At 45.1% G+C, this 20862-nt stretch overlaps 2 protein-coding genes across 2 annotated transcripts in view; one reads left to right on the top strand and one right to left on the bottom strand.

The window, feature by feature from the left end:
• Positions 1 to 8192: 8192 nt before the first annotated feature.
• Positions 8193 to 12250, top strand: npas4a (neuronal PAS domain protein 4a). The gene is made up of 8 exons (XM_071539473.1): positions 8193 to 8367; positions 8796 to 8959; positions 9089 to 9191; positions 9314 to 9623; positions 9775 to 9884; positions 10058 to 10193; positions 10305 to 12097; positions 12222 to 12250. The coding sequence occupies exons 1-8, from the start codon at positions 8193 to 8195 to the stop codon at positions 12248 to 12250; spliced, it is 2820 nt and encodes a 939-aa protein (XP_071395574.1).
• A 3235-nt stretch (positions 12251 to 15485) lies between these two features.
• Positions 15486 to 20862, bottom strand: part of mrpl11 (mitochondrial ribosomal protein L11) — a 28715-nt gene continuing 23338 nt past the window's right edge. Inside the window, exons 3-6 of the mRNA XM_071539431.1 lie at positions 19415 to 19510; positions 17175 to 17268; positions 16584 to 16743; positions 15486 to 15703 (exon numbers count right to left, since the gene is read on the bottom strand). Coding sequence (XP_071395532.1) covers positions 15598 to 15703; positions 16584 to 16743; positions 17175 to 17268; positions 19415 to 19510 — 456 coding nt within the window. The 3' untranslated portion in view covers positions 15486 to 15597. The remainder of the gene's footprint in view (positions 15704 to 16583; positions 16744 to 17174; positions 17269 to 19414; positions 19511 to 20862) is intronic.

Genomic DNA, 20862 nt, shown 5'->3' with positions numbered 1-20862 from the left:
GAATAAAGGCAGGAGGTGAGAGAGAGAGCAGGGTCTAGTGTGGGTGGAGTGGTGAGTGTGGGCGTTTGTATGGTTCACATTCACAGGTTGTCTGTCTATTAATCTGACAGCCTTTAAATCAGACAAAGCATCATGCAGCGCAGTTGGAAAGTATTGGAGTTTGAATCAAATGACTGCTAACATGCTCAAATGTTGCATAACTGCATGCGTGGCCCCAAGATTATACATACGTTTTCAATCTCCTTTTGCGATCATTTCTTTGCCTTTTACTCTCTGAGATCTTGCTGATATTTTTCGAGCCCCTAGGCCCGGGAACAAGTGGCCTTGGGACAGTTTGATCTGAATTAATTAACATTATTCTTTGCCATAATTAGAAAGAAAAGAGTTCCCAGTCCCAAACAGATCATATCATACTGATGTCAAACTCCCTGGAGAACATACCGGAAAAGAAAAGACTGAGTAACACCTCCTGGATGATTTTCTGGGGATAAAGGGAAATTGTCTCATTTAGAGTTGATAGTAATATTATGAGATAAAGCTCTTTTAGGTATAAAAGCTCAGACAAACAGCACCTCACTGACAAACTGGTTCCCTTCCATGAGTCTTTACCTATGTGGACTCCACCTCAGAGTGTATATATATACTTCATTATGTTGTATTGATCCTTTTATTTACATTTACTTTTTCCTGGATGTTGTCCTGAACCCTGTAGTCCTTCGATGCACTGATGTAATGATGTAATGAATGTGATAAACCAATAGATAATTGACAATAAAAACAAATCAAACAAATACATAAATCAACAAAGTTACTCTCCCATCCGCTGTCAATGCAGGAGACTATCTACGATATAAATTCGCAGATTTAGTTTGTAGGTTTGGAAGGAAGTTTTAATTTTCACAAATACTAATGGGATTTTTATAAGGCCAAATAAGTAACGTGAATTCTTGAATTGTGTGTTAATCTCCTTTGAATGAATCTCCTCATTCCAGGTTTTAAGACTCAGCTTCCCAATCAAATTCCTCCTGTACCTGCTCCCAGTCGCCGTCCCTCCCTGTGTCCCTAAATTTCTTCTTCTTCTTCTTCTTCTTCTTCTTCTTCTTCTTTTTTTTTAACACTCCTTTTGCTCCACATCCTCTCTCACTCCCGCTTCGATGCAGGAGTGGGAGGTGTTGCTAGGCGACAGATTAGCTCCTTCCTTTCAAGAAGCAGAGCGCAGACCTTGACTCTCTGGGTGTAAAAATAAACAGCAAAAAAGAAAGAGAGTCTTGGAGAAAAAGGACAAGTATCTTTCACCTCTGGCATGAGAGCCTCACATTTCGTTTACCCTGAAAGTAATTTCTGCACCCCCCCCCACCCCCCACCCCCTCTCTCCACTTCCTGCAGTCCTCACCCTAAAGTGGTCCAGAAATAATGCACTTACCTTATTTATATCCCCCCTTTATATTTGGGATAAACATGATCTCTCTAATCACCGCTAAGCTCATTGACATGCCTCTTATCTGTAGGAAACTTTGCTATTTCTTCCTGCTTTCATGCTGCGATGGAACTAGTTTTGGAGAGACTGATGATATACTTGCTGTTCCCTGTGATGTGATGACTAAGGTTGTGGAGGAACATGCCGCTTGTCCCTCATCCACAGTTCCTGTCTCTGCCAATGGCTGGAGCTGTGAAAGTCACACCTGTTGGAGAGCCTGTTGCCCAGTGCAGCAGTTGAAAGCGGGTAAAACTATGTATGGAAAAACATCAAAACAAAAAAACTCAAAACTGAATATGCCTGCCCTTTGTCCATCTGTTCAATGTGTATATATAAGTGTGTGTGTACGTGTGTGTGAGTGTGTGTACGTGTGATGTGAGAGAGAGACAGACAGGCAGATAAACATAAAAACAGACAGAAAACAGACAGACAGAAAGATAGAGACAGAGAGAGTAAGCGTTGAGTGAATGAGTGTGTCATTGTGTGAGTAAGTGAGTGAGTGGGTGAGCGAGTGAATGTGAGTGTATGTGTGTGAGTGAATGAGTTAGTGAGTGGGTGAGCGAGTGAGTGTGTGTGTATGTGTGTGTATGCGTGTGTGAGTGAATGAGTTAGTGAACAAGTGAGTGAGCGAGTGAGTGAGTGGGCGCAGTAAGGAGGGGATAAGATTGAATGGGTCTCCATATGAATATTGAGGCATAGTTTTGTGGCACAAAGAGGACACACTAATTGGATTCATTGGAGTCCATTTGCTGTCAGGGAGACAAGGCACTCGTCCCCGCGACCCCCCGCTCTTCACACATCCGCCTCTCCACAGCCATGTTCCCGTCTCCCACCCACCTATGATACCAACACAACCCCGTCTCATAATGGCGGGGATTATCATGACAACCGAAAACAATGAGAGTGCTCGCAATTTATCTGAGCCGCTGGTGAGACAACAGAGTGTGTGGGACACCGGGACACTTTAAGTACCTATGAGACTGCTGGATGGAAAAAAACAAAACAAAAAAAAACAACAACAACAACTTTGAGTGTTTTTGTTCTGGGAGCTCCTGCATAAAGATGTGCGCTATTTTTTGCTGAGTGAAAATCTGACAGTAACCGGTTTTTAAAGGACTCCGCTGGTGACATCACCAATACTTTCTAAACTCTTCTCAAAACACTAGGCCTACATCTAAAAAAAAAAAAAGATGTCTGATTATTCCCATAAGTCATAAATCTGGTAAAAATTTGATTTACATGTGTAGCAGGTGACTCTGGATAGGGATGTATACATTTTCAGTTACCAATTACAACAGTTACCAATCAGGAACCAATGATTTGCTTGCAAAGCTTACTTGAAAATGTTCACATTGTTTATAAAGTCAAGGTGAAGGGCTTTACTTTAATCTGATAGTGTGTGTTATTCTCTGAATCGAACGACAGGTTTCTAAAGGTGTGAAAACAGTATGGAAAAGGTCTAAAACAGCCTGTAACTCACAGTGTGTGTTGGTCATGAATAAAGACAAGCTGCAGGTACAGCGGTCTGCAGCTCTGAGCTGTAAAGAGCTGAAGAGTGTGAAGATGAGAAGGAATGTTTAGCAATTTAAGTGAAATGCTAATTTCTTGTCACTTAAAAGAGAAGGACCCAAATCTTAATAACAACCTAAGGATAGCCTGTGTTGAAATGTATCTAAATAAATAATTAATTTTGATAACCTCCAATGGGTTTCTGATTGGTTAGACAGTTTTGATTTAGTGTGACAGGTGTGAAAGTGACAACCTGCCAGGTCAAACAAGGGATAAATGTAATTTTATATTTAGACTTTTCATAGCAAATAAGACTTTTGTTAGTGGTTAAAGATTATTAGTGACAGGTCACTACCTAAACTAAGCTAATTTACAAGGCTGAAGACTGTAAGGAATTTTGCTTGTGAGCTAAGATAGTTAACGACACAATACACATGGCTTTGTTTTCTGGACAGTTGGATGTTTTTTACGAGAACAGGGAACACTGGAGTACTCATGTTGAGCAGGTTGAGCATTTTGTTATCGCTAATGACAACAAGCGGAGAGCATTGTACCAGGCTGTTGTAATATGGAGCGCAACGTATGGATTACAACTCATTACCCTGCAGAAAGCCAAGCAGCCTGAAATATGAAGATATCATGGAAGCACTGCTGGTACATTTTCAGCCAAACTACTGGTGAATGCTGAAAGATTTTTTTTTTTCACAAGAGAAATCAGGGGGAGGGAAATGCCATAATGCAGTATGAGGCTGTTCTGAAGGAAATGTCAGAATCCTGAGAGTTTGGTGCTTTGCTGAATGAGGCTTTAAGAGACAGAATTGTGTGTGGAGTGAAGAAACACAAAACCTCCTGACAGAGACAGACTTGAAGTCACACTGAAATGACTTTTTCGCCTTTTTAGCACATTCTAACTATCATACCATACACCTATTTGACAATTTATGCCACAAAAATGACAAAAAAAATCTATATTTTCTTGTATTTTTTTACAGCAAAATCTAATCTACTGTTACTTCCTGGAAAACGGAAAATCTAAAGTGGAGATTCATTGTGTACCAGGAGGCGTTCATAACAATTCCAACCAATAAAACTACCACAGATTTTTTAACAAACCCGACCCTCTGCCCTTCTACTATGAAAGCAAATACAGGGGCATCAATGTTACTAATATCTTAACAAAATATATACATCAAAGTTTAACCACATTTCAAACTGAAACAACAGTACAAGACTTCCTACATACTGTATACTCAATAGACTTCACTACCTTCAGGGCCGAGCGTTGGATGCAGCTGTGCTTAACTGCAAGCTTGCATGTCAGACCAAACTGAAGACATATAATTTTCATAATCAGACAACACAAACACACTCTGGGTGTGATTTTAAAGGGACATTCACAAAGTGTTTGCAGAGGGAGAACTACACTGGGATCACTGAAGGACGGTGAGAACACAAATTAAGATCACAAGCAGGTGATGAGGCAAAGATTTGCCACCGATGACTAGTCCCATTATGTTCCATATTTATCCACAAGCGAAGGCATTACACCATTTACACTAGTTTGGAGCAGGTTGGGGGCCATGTTCTTTGTCATGTTACGTTAAGTTAAAAAGGCTGTTAGAGTGAGGGTGAATGGGGATTTCAAGGTTAATGCTAACTGTGTTATGTGTGTAGAGCAGTACTCCATGCCCCGCATCAAGAATCTAGATACTTTCTTTGCAAGGGGCAACATTTTAATAAATTGTACTAAGTGAAGGTGGATGAGAATTCAAGAGTATATCTCGCAATCATGACACTCGATGCTCTTTTTCACTTTTTCCCTTTAGACATCCTCACAGTGAAACTCACCTGTGGAACCTCGATGCTTCAGTCAGCCAGAAGGAGAAATATGAGATTTTCCAGGATCTGGTGACATTACATGGATGCAACAGGCCTGCATAAAGCCAAAGGAAAAGTGCAAGTTATATTTGATGCACCTGCTGAGAGGGCATGAGTCAACTGCAGTCCTTTCAGAGCCCGTTATAGAAGATTTATGCACAACCTCTTTACAGTCATGCCTCACTCAATGAACTGATATGCAAGGGAGAGCGCTAGCATTGGTTGAATGAGTATGATGCTGCACTCAGAAGTGCCAAAGGGAAACTAGAGTCACTGTGCTGACACACAATGGCCCCCACCTCGGCATCAGACTGGCGTGTGATGCGTTGCTCCAAAGTCCAGGGGCGCTGCTCTCCCATGTGATGCACAGTGGAGACGAGAAACTCACTGCTATGGCCTCAATTACCTTAAAGCAAAGAAAAACTGCACATATTGAATGTGAGGCTTAGGGGGTAATATTTGGTGCAAAGAAAATTCACCAATACCTGTATAGGTGTAAACGCATCACTCTTCTCTGATCACTTCCTGGTAACTCTGGGCTTTCTTCACAGATGGCTGGATTGGTTCATTGCACAGTCAGCAACCTCAGACTCAAATCACCAAACAGGAAGCAGTGGAAACACTGAGCTGTGCAGAGGAAGTAGAGATGGCTGAGTCATGCAATAAGAAGACCACACAAAAGCAAAACAAAACAAAAACACAGAAAATGTAAAAGGAAGAGTGGTAGAACCACACAGGACCTGAAGAAGAGCCAAGCAGAACTGAAGGTCCGGGACAGAAGGAGGCTGATTCATCAATGGGCGATTCATTCATTCATTCATTCATTCATTCATTCATTCGTTCGTTCACTCACTCATTGTTCTGCAAATCATAAAATTGCCTAACAATGGGCAAACTAAATGAGAAGTTTTAACAAATGGACCTCATATAGAGGAAGCAAGTTAGATCATACACACACACACACACACACACACACACACACACACACACGCACACACACACACACACACACACACACACACACACACACACACACACATCCATTGACTAACATCTACCTATTTTCCTGACCTTTGCTTCACCTTGTACAAAGATTGGTGTTAAGAAACTGCCAAACAAATCAAAAGAGAAATCGGTGACGCTCACAGTCCACTCTGCAGGTGCCACCTAGAAATCAAGACCTTTATATTGAATGAGGAAAAAAGGCGCCAGGTCAATGAAATAGCTATCAAGTCACCTGTCAAAGGAAAATATTTACCATCGGTCTTAATCACCCCCCCCCCCAAAAAAAAACGACAAACGACAAATTAGCCTATGTGATCGGAATTTGCCAGTATGAATCATCAGCCTGCGGTCAGCGACACAGAGCCAGGTGCGCGCGCCTGGTACTACATGTGAAGAACATACGAAACTATTTTGGGCTATAGCCTAAGTGAAAACATCCCTCTATAAATAGGACAATTGGAGCTGAATGCGGGGGCGCGCATTTCAGTCCTTGTGTCAGTCACCGGTGAGAGCTATTTTTAGAAACAGCACGGTTTATCTCAAGTGCGATTGGCGGCAGGTTAGTTGCGCAATGGCTGCTGTGCGCGCGCCTCAACTTTTTCATGAATGTCATTCGGTAAAAGGACTTTACTTTTCATTAACCTTTTAAAGACTGTGACACAGTTTACATGGCTACAGGCAGAAACCATCAACTATAAACGCCATTTGTTTATGGGTTAGAATTGCACGGTGCAATAACGAGAAACGACAAAAAATATTCCTATAATATTTCTGTAGTGTATCTATGGCACTCAATAATGAGTTCATATATTGATTTTATCCTACTCTATGGTAGGTTAATTTCCTATGGTATCACTATAATGTTCCTATAGGGACTTCTCGTTTTTCTGTGATATTTGTATAGTGCCACTTATTTTAGGATTACTGCGGTTCTTTTATCCTACAATGCTATTTGGGCGAGATCAAACACAAGGCTCAACCTCCAAAGCAAAGCTGGTCCATTCACAGTTGATCTATTCAACATCCACAGAGATCTTTTTCAGTTGCTTGATTGCTATTTTAGTTAATTCGCACACTGAATTAAGAACGTTTGCAAAATGCCCGAGGTTCATTTAACGTTAAGAAAACTGAAAAATGCAGTTTACCTTGAAGGCACGGGACATGCGCACCATACATTTCTAATTGACTGTAAACCTGTAGGCTTTCGGCAAAGTCTGTTTTTAGCCCTGCGACACAAATATCAGCTCCTCATAGATGATTTCCATTCATAAAAGGCGAAGAAGAAACGCTGCCTTGTGAAACAACCCCAGCATCCATGTCCTCCTCATGAAAGCAGCTCAGTGATTCAACATATTGCTCATGTTGTGGGTATGCGGTAGCTTTGCAGCATACATCATCAATCTCAAATCAATGTTGACAATAAACAGTGGTCAGGACGAATTGTCAAATCACACCTAACAAGCACCTGGCGTGTTTATTGACAGGTATAGGGCAAAGAGGGAATAGTCTCGCTCAGGTGCCAGACATATAAACACAGAGACCTCTTTCGTATGCATCTCAGTCCTCCCATCCCCCCCACACACCCCTCCTCCTCCTCCTCCTCCTCCAATACACCGGAGTCCGGTGACTCCGTTTACGTTTTACGCTTGACTCCGCCCCTTACTCGGTTTTGTCCAAATCGGGCTTTTTGCGTCGCCGGAGCTCCCGATTTCAGTCCGACGTCATCACCGAGTAGAGGGAAGAGCTGACGTCGGGGAAGAGTCACCGAAAGGAGAGGGCACGGGAGAGGGAGGGGGGAGAGTTTCACCAGTGCTAACATTGATGTGAGATATATCAATCCCCCTCAGCCCCCCTTCTCCTCTAGCCCCCCTCCTTCCCTTTTACGTCGGTGTTGGTGCGTTGGGAGCCCCCCTACTCCGGCGGAGTCCCAGCCTATATAAGTGACCGGCGAGCAGAGTCCCTCATCCAGATTTACTGGTTCCGGACTTCTGGGCGAGAGACGGCTACCACAGCCGCCGAATCACCTGCACTCTGACAGGGGGGACAGACATCCAGCAGTCGGCCAGCGTCTGAGCTGGACGCTGTGGCGGAGCTAAAGAGAAAGGACAGGAGAAGAGAAAGGTTTTTAAACCTTGCTCTGAAAAGAGATGAGATGAAAGTCCAATAACACACCTCAGAGGTCTTCACTTTTACAGCCTGTCTCTAACACATCTCGGAGACAGGCGCCCCGACTTCAGCCGAAGCGCAGCGTTAAATAACACTCTGCTTACAACTCTCCAACTTACATCTGGAGGAATTTGGTAGTTCATCGTACCTGGCTACAATGTACCGCTCAACCAAAGGAGCTTCAAAGGCTCGGAGGGACCAGATCAACGCGGAGATCCGGAACCTAAAGGACTTGCTGCCCATCTCCGATGCAGATAAAGCGCGGCTCTCATACCTGCACATCATGTCACTTGCCTGCATGTACACCAGGAAATCCGTCTTCTTCTCCCAAGGTAAGACAGAATTCATACAGGAAAACTACCTGTTGATATATTTCATCTGTATTACTGCGCGAGAATGAAACATTCCTAGATAGGCTGCAATTTTTCACGGTCGGTTTGGCTCATGCGTGGAATCAACAAGTGTTTTAGTGACACCGCAGGCAACTGCTTCGGTTTAAATGTGATTTTTTGTGGAAAAATCTATTCAGTCTGGGGAGATTTTAATGACTGTGATAGAAGCTCATAATAGCGTTTTCAGCAATGTGTCGCTGTCCAGTGCTGAAACGCTCTAACGCCGCGGAAGAAGCCCATTCCGCTGTCCATGGTGCTGAAATACACTGCGGCCGCTACTGGCTACTGAAGGGGAGCAGGGATGATGCGTTTATGGTGTTTTTCTTAACTAAAGTGGCATCTTTTTTGCTCTCTTTTTTTTTTTTTAGAATCGGGAGCTGCTGCCAGTCTCGAGGAAAGTGCAAGGTTTCTGTCTTTCCACGAACTATCGGAGTTGGTGCAGGCGCTGCCGGGGTTTCTGATGCTGTTGACCGGGGAAGGGAAGCTGCTCTACCTGTCAGACAGCGTCTCCGAGCACCTCGGACACTCCATGGTGAGTCCACACTCAATCAGGGCAACACTTAAGACTATTAAACGCCCTCTGGAGTCATTTCTCCCTAACTTAAAGGCATATTCAGGCTTTAGTCTGAGCTTAATAAATAACGTTTTTTCCTATTTTCAGGTGGATCTCGTGGCCCAGGGTGACAGTGTGTATGATATCATTGATGCCTCAGACCACTTTATCATGAGGACCAACCTGTCAACCTCTACATCTCTTGACATGGGTAAGACATTTGAAATTCACAAGCTTTTAATTTTCATAAATGCTCATTTCCAGTGAAACTCAGTGCAGATTGACTACCAAATACTATTTTTAATAAAGCTCCTCCCACCCTCCTCTTTGCAGACCGTCTCTTCCGATGTCGCTTCAACACCTCCAAGTCCGTGCGCAGGCAGAGTGCTGGGAACAAGCTGGTTCTGATCCGAGCTCGCTGCCTCTCTCCCCCCTCCTCCTCTCCTGCTGCTGGGTCCTACTGGACCTCCAACCCCGTCTGGGTGTGTTTCTGCTCTCCTCTGGAGCCCCACCCCGCCCGCTCTGGCCCTGCCGGAGAAAGGGAGTCGACCTCCACCCCCCCTCCCGCTGAGAGCAACTTCTTCTTGGCCTGTTTCCACTCCCAGCACAGCCGGGACATGAGGCTGCAGAACGCACAGGACAGGTGAGTTCACAAAAACAACACATCCTACCTTCCACCTGTTGCTTTAATATAAACTGGTATACTCCATAAATTAAACTGTTTACTTTATGCTGTGTGTGGCTAAAGGGGTAAAAAACTATCCTAACACGTCTTCGCCCACTCTTCCCTGCAGTGTGAGTGCCTATCTTGGCTTTGATGTGGCAGCGCTCCGCTCTCGCTCGTGGTACAGCCTCCTCCACCCACAGGATCTGTCACATGCCTCCACTCAGCACCGCAGCCTATGTAAGTAGAGTACGCTTCACACATACCTACCGGCATACATCACATTACGACCATGCATGCCTACACAATTACACACACTGCGCCCACTGGCACCACCACACATTGAAAAATGCGATGATGATTAATAGGATTACAGACCGATGCCAACTCATGTTGTGGTTGTTCCTCCACAGTGAGAGAAGGAGGAGAGGGAAGAGCCGAAATGGTGGTGCGTGTGCAGGCAGAGGACCAGTCCTGGGTTTGGCTCTACATGGTGCTCCAGCTGGAGGCCGGAGACATCCCCATTAGCAGCAACAACTACATCATCAGGTACTTACTGCCTCTTTACCACACACCACTTACTAGCTTGGACACAAAAGAATGATGAAATACTAGTAAATACACAAGCCTAACCCTCTTGTTTTTCCATTTGTCTCTCAGTGAGTCTGAGGCCTGGTCGGTGCGTCAGCAGCTCAGCTCGGAGCAGACCCAGCTCACCCTGGTTCTGAGCGGTGGTACCTCTCAGCAGGAAAGCTTGAGCCTCCAGTCACCCGAAACCCTGTCCAGCCCAGACCAGGTCTTCACCCCCGGCAGCAGCGGCCTCTCTGCCCAGTCCTTCGACTTCAGTACTGCTGGCTGCAGCGTGGGCTCTTCTGATGAACCGGGCGGCTCTGTTGCTGAGGCCATGCAGCTGGAGGGCGACCCTCGCTCCAGTATCTCCTCTCTGGAGGAAGAGAGCTTCTTCCAGCAGCAGCCCACTGGCCCAGACCAAAGCCCGTCCACCGCCTCCTCTCCCACCCCAGTCACTGTTGCAACAGTGGCAGACTTAGACTTCCTCACCCAGAACATTCTCTTGCCCCCCTCCTTCCAGCTCGACCCCCCGCTGCCATCTCTCCCCCTGCCTCTCCCTCCAGTTCCCACCTCACAAGCTCAGCAGTCCAAAGAGTTTGTGTGCACGCCGCCCTACACGCCCCAGCTCGGCGGGGCTAGCTTCCTGTTTGGCGAACCCCTCTTCAGCTTCGACCCCACAGGCACGACCACACCTCCGCCCTCTGCTACGACGGCCTCTGCCACCACCTCCGTGGCCCCCTCAGTTTCCCCCACAGCCCCGACAACCACCACCTCCAGCCCCTCTCCCCCCACCACCCTGTCCACCAAGCTCCCCCTGGCGCTGCCTCCCCCGTCGACCGACCTGCTCTTCCCTGTGGAGCCCTGCAGCGGCTCTCTGTATGAGAAACTGCCCCCCACGCCCGACAGCCCCGGGGACGGTGACTGCACAGTGATGACCCTGCCTGAGGTACGGGGCCCACTGTACGTAGATGTCCCTCTGGGGCCGCTCCAGTACCCCCTCGAGGGCCTCCTCACCCCGGAGGCCTCTCCTGGCAAACAGCCCTGCCTCTCCTTCTTCTCCCTGGAGAGAGAGAGGGAGAAGGAGAGGGCAGAAATCTCCCTCTTAGCTCAGCACATCAGCTCACTGGCAGAGGGATTCTACCTGGATCCACTCTTATCCAAACTCTCTCCTCCCTCCATGTCGCCCTCGTCCTCCCCTCCCTCGCCCTTCCTGTCCCCCTCCCTAGAAACTCCTGATGTCGATTCAGTCCACATGCTTGGGGAGTTTTATCCCATCAAGGCATGGAGAGGTCTGGACATTCCCCTGTTCCTTGATGACGATGACTCTCTGTTTGAAGAGAGCATCTTAGAAACCCTCCTCCAAGACTTCTCCGCCCCTCCCCTGTCCCCCGGCCTCTCCTCCTCCTCCCCTTCCCCCTCCCCTTCCTCCACTCCCTCCACCCCAACCTCTCCCCAAACCCCAGTGTGCTGGCGCCAACCCTCCCACTTTGAGGGAGTGGGCCACTTCTGTAGCGTCCAATCGGCGCAATGTAACTCCATGGCTGGGTGCGGGGCGACTGTGGCTGCTGAGGCCGGGGCGAAGGCGGAAGGGGAGGGGCTACTGGAGGAAGCAATGGAGATCGAGGTGGTGTCATCTCCTTTGTCCTCTTGCTCCTCCATCCCAGCTTCCCCTCCCCTCATCCTCACTGCCTCCCCCTCCCCCGCCACCTCCACGCCCATCGCCTCGCCCACGCCCGCCGTGTCTTGCACCCAGTCCCTCTTGGAGGAACTGGCCGTCCTGGAACCCATGTTTGGGGCAGGTGCCTCGATCGCCCCTGGCTTAGGGCAACAACCTGAGTTGTATCAACTCCAGTGTCATCCATCGCCACAGTGCTTCCACAAAGGTGAGAGACTTTCACTTTCCTCTGTGTAGCATCTTTTTCTGTCTGTTAAATGAGCTGAAGAAGCATTTTGTGAACATCCAATACTAAATTCTTCTTTCTCTCTTTTTCCTTTTTTGTCTTTCAGATGGGAGTGGAAGTGTTCCTCCGTTCTAAAATAAGTCTGTGACTTACTTCATTAAGTATGGCATATTGTCATATTTTGTGGAGCACCTTTTACTGAAAAGTAAAAAATTATTAAGTGTATAAATATACATAATGTATATATAACTTAAGGACTTAAACTCCTACATGTCTCCTGAGAACAAAGATTGGCTTTATATTTTTGTTCAGTCATTAATCTGTATACTACTACCACGAAATGGTGCAACATTTACATGACGGTGCAACCGTATGGACCCATAACTGACTGGGTTTTGAGTCCATGTGGTATCTCACGGCTTCTCTGTAACATGAGCTTCAGATATGATCAGACAGAGAAACATCTCTGAACTTGTAAGCGCTGTTTAACTTCCAGACGCGCATTTGTATTCACTCGTAGTGAAAAATCTGTTGTGAACAAAAAAATATAAGAATACATTTCTTGCTATTTGAATAGGGAAATGACTTATAGCACTTCTGCCTGACATGCAGCAACGTAAACCCAAACCTCAAATGTATTGGAAGTCTATGTTTACAAATTCTTGGGATAACCACTATCAGTACACCACTAAAGAGAACCAGATTTCTTGCTCAGAAATCTTCTATCCGATCCTCAGAGCCAGTTCAGCTCAGCTCTGATTTTATAGCACTTTCTCCTCACAGCCTTTAACGGCTACATCAAAACTCACAAAATGATAATCAACCCAAGACACTTTGAGGTTTGAGTTTGCGGCTGCAGACCTTTAACATTTCATATTTATCTCTCCATCTAAAACTTGTGTATCAATGTGACGTGCAAACAAAAAAAAAAGAAAAGAAACAAAAGAAAACATGTGAGGAGATCCTGGCATGTGAAGATCACAAGAATGTTGAAGGTTTCCAAGGCTTTACTAGATGTAACACCGAGTAGAGATCGTCTGGAAGTTTGCAGGAACTCTGATCATGCCACGAATCCACCACTACGTCGTACTGTACATTAGACTCTGAATGTGGGCTCTTCAGGTCTCCACTGGCTTGAGGGCAGTTGGCTGGATATTCTTGCAGCATCAATATTTGCAATGCTGGCAGCTTATAGCGGCTCCTGTGTGCCTGACACGGCCCTGACCTGCTGAACTCTGAACTCTTTATCCATGTCCATTCCAAATGGACAGTTGCATCGTTGCTCCTCTGGAGTGCGGTGTAGTGAGGCACAATTGACTATGTGAATGAGTGATTCTTCTTTTTTGAGAGGGGTTAGAATACAAAAGTTTTGTTTTAAAAAATGAAAATAGGGATGGGGTGCTATTTCTATTCAGTTACCAAGCGACACGGGTTGAGAATGATACTATTCCCATGGTGTCGACATGCTCACGTAGAGTTGTCTACGGTCAAGTAAAGGATTGATTCCTACGTTCTAGCTATTAAAGGCTAAGTTAATACATGTGTAAAATTATTATATTGTATGTGTGATATTTGAAAAAAATGTTAATGCATATGCATTATGTCTGTGGATATAGGCATATGTTCTTTTGAGAAAGGTTGTACACATTTGTACATTTGTATGAAATATAGTTATTGGTCTGTATATAAGACAGAGATTTTTATTGCCTAAGATGGAATATATACATGATATCTTAATGAAGAATGGACATTGTGGATCAGTGTTCTCTTGTGTTGCTTATAAGTGTATTTGGTTGTCATACAAATGCATTTATATTAAAGTGCACTTAATGCGGCTGATGCATTTGTGTCGTCACAGTCAAGCCCCCCGTTCCTCCCTCAGCCTCATCATCATCCCACCATCACTGCCTCCTCTCCTCCCTCCCATACACTCTCCTCCATTTCTTCCCCTGGAGCGAGTTTCGCTCAGCAACAGCACTGACGCACACACATGACGAGACAGAATGAGACACTATCTGACTCAGACTGACGCACACACTTGGCATCGAGGTTTTCGTGTGCACGCATGTGCGCGCACACAAACACACACAGTTGGCCTCCCACCTAAGATGATGCACACACACACACACAATAGCAGGCACATAACCCCCCCACCACCCCTCTTTACAAATCAGAGTAGCCCACATTCAGTCGATGTACCTGCTACTCCATCAGTGCACAGCGATGGTGTAAGACTCCATATATAGGCATTCCTGCTCAAGAGCTCTGATTGAAGCAGCCTCCCTTCTATTCTCAGCCTCCATTCAGAAGCTTCAGAGAGGGGAGGGTGGAAGAGGAGCGGAGACAAAGAAAGAGTGAGAGGAAGCTAAAATTAGAGGTACAGTAAAGAGGGATGTGAGACAAATTGATGCATTGTCGCCACAGGATGGAAGGTGATCCTAATCAAAATCACAGAAAAAAACAGAACCCATTTTCTGCAAATCATTGAGATGCTTTGGGTTAAGAGTTTGGGTCCCACCATAATATCTTAGCCGGATCCACTGCACAGCCTTCACCTTGGCCACTGAACACATCATTTAACGTATCTGAAGGGGCAAAGCCCGACCACACCAGGCTGGTTCTCTGCAAGCGAACATTTTGTTCCATCACTAGCTACTGCAGTATCTCTGATGGGGCGAAGACAAGCAGTGGAGGAGAGAAATGTGGCCCACTGCTGCTATCTTCTGACCAAGAGAAGTACTGCAGCAGAAAGGAGCTTGGGTTGTGTAAGTATCCATGTAGGGAAAAGGTTATCAGTAGAGGGCAGAGTTAAAGGACATCATTTTATATTTCAAATACATCTGACCAAATCAAATTCCAGTTCTAATAAAAATACAATTGACACACTATTCACAGCTTAGAAAAAGCTACAGTCCATGTGATTTCTGCAATAATCAATGTGATATACTCTACTGTACTGGATTGATATGGCATGTGGGTGATATGTGCAGGGAAAAAACTACACAACTTAAAAAGAGAAAATTTGTGGAAGTTTCCAGAATTGTTGATAACAGATTTCATAATTCAACAACATCAAAGACACTGAATGTACAATTATTTCATGGAGAGAGCAATACAGATTCATAAGCTTGGCTAAGTGGAAATGCAATGCTCAGCGTCATAAATTTTGTTTATAAAAGTTCAAGAGGCTGCCTTTTACTGCCAGCATTTACAATGTGAGGTGAAATCTCTTAAATCATTTTTTAATGATGAAACTAAATAATTTGCTGTAATGAATCCATCATCAACTGTGAATACGAGTCATAAATCATGAGGATACTGGTTCAACACAAAGGACTCTCAAAATCTTACATGAACAATTGGATGTTTATTAAAATAAGACATACACATAACAGTAATGGCATTTTACGTGTGAGTGGAACGTGTATAAAGTCAGTATAAATACATGAAGGGGGGGGGGGGTCATTGGACAATACAGGTCTTCATTTCTTCTTGACCAGTAAAGCTTCAGCTGCTGCCGCTGCTGCATCTGCTTTCAATTTCTCCTCTCGCTGCTCCAAGAAGACTTTGTACTCATCAGCTGACAGGCTGAAGAGGGGCGATGAGACAGAGAAAGAGGGAGAAAAAGAGATTAAATAAATGTGAAGAGTGAAGGCATGATATTTAGTAACCTCAAATGTCTGAATTACTCTCAGGTGTAACAGGAAAATCCACCCTGAAACACTTTGCATTTCTGGGTTCATTTTGTTGTTTGGCGGTGTATTTTTCATTATAACTGGCCAAACATAGACAATGTGGCATCGAAACTAGATATTTCCAGCTACAACAATGGAGTTTGATAGCAGAAAATGTTTCCTCTATTTAAAACATGAATGGTAAACGTCAGGTTTCGGTGTCAGTCCCTCTACTTCTACACTCACCATTTTGCAATGACGTTCAAAAACCATACAAGTTGAAATCAATTGTAGAAGAGGTAAAAGTAGCCTCAATAGACCAGAATGCAATGCAACCACAAGACATGTGGCTGCAACACGTTTTGAGTTAGGGCCGAAACTTAGGAAATTACTAACTGGAGTAGAAGTAGACGAAAATGGGTACACCAAAAAAGTAAATTACAACAATTCATCACAGAATAATTCCTGGAATGCACCGAACATGATAAATTGATGATATCTAACAGTGTAAGAGTATCCAAGGGTGGATTTTCCCTTTAAAAGGAGAAGATACGTAATGGCAACAGCAACCTATTTGGACCATCTCACAAGCCAAGGACAGTGCCAACTTCTGGCACCGCTGCTTGCACCAATGTGTGTGTGTGTGTGTGTGTGTGTGTGTGTGTGTGTGTGTGTGTGTGTGTGTGTGTGTGTGTGTGTGTGTGTGTGTGTGTGTGTGTATGCAGGCCAGGTCTAGCGTAGCTAAGGTAAATCCAATGACAATATAAGCGCGCTGAGGACAGAACAAGACTTACTCATTGACAACCTTGATGCCCAGCGAGCGGGCCGAACCAATGATGCTTTTGACGACCGTCTCCAGGGAGGCATTCCTCATTTTGAAGCACTCGTCCTGGGATTTCACCTGGGCGATCTCATACACCGCTCTCACTGACACCATCCCCGCTGTTTCATGGCCTTCACACACAAAACATGGCAGAATGAGGAATTCAAGGGGAAAAGGGCAAAAAAAAAAAAAAGTTTGGCAATACAAAGGAGGACAAAGTGAAGGGGGTGTGTGTGTGTGTGTGTGTGTGTGTGTGTGTGTGTTGGAGAGGGTGCTGGGGGTTGCTAAGAGTCAGCAGCTGAAACCAGGGGGGAGATAGCTTGGAGCAGAAAGGGGGAAATCCATAATTCTCTTTTTTTTTAACACACCACCTTTGCTGCTTCCTTCCCTTCCGCCTGTAATTGCCTCCCGCTCAGTTCCCCTGCTCGTCATAAATATAACATCACTCGCAGCGAAGCCCGAAACCCGAACCCACGGAGAGACGTGCGTCCGTTGCAGGATGGCGCTCGGTGGGTTTGAACCGGAGCGAGAGGAGACAGATCAGTGCGGCAACACATCTTACCTGTCTTACCGGCTCCCTTCGCTATGCCGGCTGCCTGCTTGAGGAAGTAAGAAACCGTGGGCTGGCCGATCTTCAGGTCATAGGTTCTGTCGGGCTGAGTGGAGACAGACGGAGGAAAGTTTGCTTTAGATCATCTGTTATCTGTCACCAAAAAAAAAATTCTTATAAACACAAGGGCAATAAACTGTAGGCTGAGCTGAAAAGATACCGCATAGCAGGTGATTTGTCATCAGAGTTGTGTTATCTAACAGAAGTGACCTTTCGACGGAGTGAAAAGATTTTTTTTCACTATCTATGGAAAGCTGCTGGTTGAAATGGTCCGATGAGTTGGTTTTGGTTGGTGTTGTTTCCTCCTATTTTCTAAGAGTGTACCATAAAACACTTGCCAGTACTGCATCATTCTTTTTTTCTGACAAGGAAGATGAGAAAGAGAGAGAGAGAGAGAGAGAGAGAGAGAGAAAGAGAGGGAGGGAGGGGTGTAGGAGCAATGAACTGAGTAGAGATAAAACAAAAAAGAGATGAAGAGATGAAGTGAGATGAAGGCCCCCAGGTCTCATTAGCAATGTTCCACAACAGAGAGCTAAAAACTGAGGCTACAGACAAGGCAGAGCTAAAATCCAACAGAGAGAGAGTAAATCATGTTACATGTTGCATAAAGATATAAATCACTGTCGGCTGAAAACCTTGTATCTCCAAATACGTCAACGTTTTCCGGAAATAATAAAAAAAAAAAGCCTTGTTTTTAGCGTAATAATAATGTATTTGACATTATCCAACAGGCTCTGAAAGGTCACAGAGGTTTCTCAACCCATAGAGAACCATGTAATTCTTATATTGAAGTGTAAACATGAATATCTGCAAAATTGGAGTTATGGGGTTTTCACGCAACAGTATCTCACACAGAATACATACACTCACCGAGCACTTTATTAGGAACACCTGTACACCTGCTTATTCATGCAATTATCCATTCAGCCAATCATGTGGCAGCAGTGTAATGCATAAGATCATGCAGATACAGGTCTGCAGCTTCAGTTCACGTTCACATCAAGCATCAGAATGGGGAAAACTGTGATCTCAGTGATTTTGACCGTGGCATGGCTGTTCGTGCCAGACGGGCTGGTTTGAGTATTTCTGAAACTGCTGATCTCCTGGGATTTTCACGCACAGCAGTCTCTAGAGTTTACACAGAATGGTGCGAAAAACAAAAAACATCCAGTGAGGGGGGCGCCCCGGTGCCTCACCGTGTAGAGCGCGTACCATAAAGCTCAGTCCTTCCTGCAGCGACCCGGGTTCAAATCCGGCCCGCGGTCATTTGCTGTATGTCTTCCCCTCTCTCTCTCCCATACCTTCCTGTCTCTCTCTCACACTGTCACTATCAATAAAGCATAAAAATGCCTAAAATAAATCTTAAAAAAAAAAAAAAAACATCCAGTGAGCGGCAGTTCTGCAGACGGAAACGCCTTGTTGATGAGAGAGGTCAGAGGAGAATGGCCAGACTGGTTGGAGCTGACAGAAAGGCTTCAGTAACTCAGATAACCTCTTTACAACTGTGGTGAGCAGAAACGCATCTCAGAATGCAACACGTCGAACCTTGAGGCGGATGTCACTTTGGTAGCCGGTTGACATTGAGCTGAAAGCTGATACCTACCCAGTATTAGTATGGCGTTCCTAATAAAGTGCTCGGTGAGTGTACAACGTGAACAGAAGAGGCATTGTACTTGTACTGCTAACCACCAGCAGATGGCACTGACGGGCAGCAGGGAGGCTGCAGCAGTTATGATGGCTGAGCTATTACTGGATATTGCATGTCAAAATAAATTCATGCTTATAAAAGGATTAGGCTCCCCCACTTACATCACAAACCTCAGCCATTACAACAGATATTTATTTAGATCAAAGGATGTAACTCCTGATTTGAAACAGAATGTACAAAGAAACGGGGGGACGCGAGGGGTGAAACAATATGTAGGTTATGAAAAACACAAGCGCAGAACACCTCTTTTAGAGTAATTCAGGTCTCATGCAAGCGCTTAATGCTCCTTGACTCCCAAGTTCCTCTGGGTACTGCTTCATTAATGAATGCAAATGGAAAGGCTTACTTCGGTGGTAGAGTATGAATAATGGAAGTGCTTTGGTAATGTTATGCAGCAACTGGAATTAACCACAGTCTTGGGAGGGGGGAGAAGTGTAAGGGTCGGGAATGGGTTAGAGCCCCATAACGAGCCACACAGACGCACCTTCACATGGATCTTGACTGGAAGAGGGATGCCCTCCTTCATCTCCTTGGTTTTCTCATTGAAGTCCTTGCAGAACTGCGCGATGGGAATCCCTCTCTGGATGGGAAAGGATTAGAGGGGAGTAAGGGGTAAGAGGAAAGAGGGGAAAAGACAAAACAAACATGGAAAAATGACAGGAGTGAATTGCTTTAAAATGTATGAGCCTGGACTTGCAAACATTCAGCTGAACGTCACTCATGGCACGCTGCGCTGGCAGAATACCAATGCCTGGGCTTCTGTCAGTCAATCAATCACAAAGCTTCACAGCGCTGACTATATGTGCACACATGACTGCTTCAAGGAATTTGTGTCTGGAGGTGTGTGTGTGTGTGTGTGTGTGTTTGTTATGTGCCATAATATTTTGGTACAGATATGTGGTCTTGGCAGTTATTCTTTTTATGTGCATACATAAATGCCTCTCTGTGTTTGTGTGTGTGTGCATAGCCCTCTGTTGTTCCAGAGAGTGTATTTGTGTGTGTGTGTCTGTCAGTCGAGGTATGACTGAATGCATGTTGGAGCCCAGAGCCAGGGAGACCCAGTGATGAATGAGCTTCCAATTTCCAACCCCTGCTAGGCCAACCAGAGCGAAAGCAAAATGGATGGGTGACATTAAGTCAACACCCGGCCAACGCCGTTCCCTCGCACCATTCCTCTTTGCAGCTGAATTCAGTGGCAATGACTAATAAAGAATCTAATTACTGCTGCTGAAATTTAAACTGACCTTCACCCGCCAACTTCCCCAAAGGCAACACGCTGATTGAAATGTTCATTTCAGAAATGAGGAAGAAAAAAAAGGTTTTTATACACAGTTTAATGGACTCGTGAGCCTCTATTGCTCCACGACAGAGCACATTGAGCAGAGCACAACCCCCAGATTCTAATAATGGATCTGATGAAAAGTCAGTCATCCCGAGACATTCTCCAATGACAGGACGGGGAAGACATTTATTTGAACTTAACGGAGCGGAAAGTTCTCTGAACATCATCTTCACTAAAGGCTTGGAAAACACCTGATGAATGCTAATCAGTCCCTCCATCTACAACTCTATCGGTTCATTAGCATCTAAAATGCTTCTCCAAACTGACTTGCGTTACTATGTATTCACTAACACAACAACACACGCTGATTGAAATTTCAACACATCACATGAGTCATGGCAGATATTGTTTCAGCGCTGATAGGTGCCATTTGAATTACAATATCCTCCTAATGAAATGAAAAACAGCCAAGTCCCTGGAGTCCTCCTTTTGCTCTACCTCCCCTCCCCTCCCCTCCCCTCCGCGCTTATTAATAGTAATCCCATGTCAACCTCACTACCGTCTACTCATGCCCTTCCCTCCCTCTGCCTCCCATAAAACAACACAGCAAGGGTAAACAAGTGGGGAGGGAGCATGGAGGGAAAGTCTAA

This window comes from Centroberyx affinis, unplaced genomic scaffold (genome assembly GCF_046629955.1).
Source record: "Centroberyx affinis isolate AG114_WGS23_722 - 3 ecotype Tasmania unplaced genomic scaffold, CSIRO-AGI_Caff_v1 ptg003460l_1, whole genome shotgun sequence".
In the NCBI taxonomy this organism is placed as follows: Eukaryota; Metazoa; Chordata; class Actinopteri; order Beryciformes; family Berycidae; genus Centroberyx; species Centroberyx affinis.
Note: the sequence above shows the minus strand (reverse complement) of the source record. Positions and strands in the feature narration are given on the sequence as shown.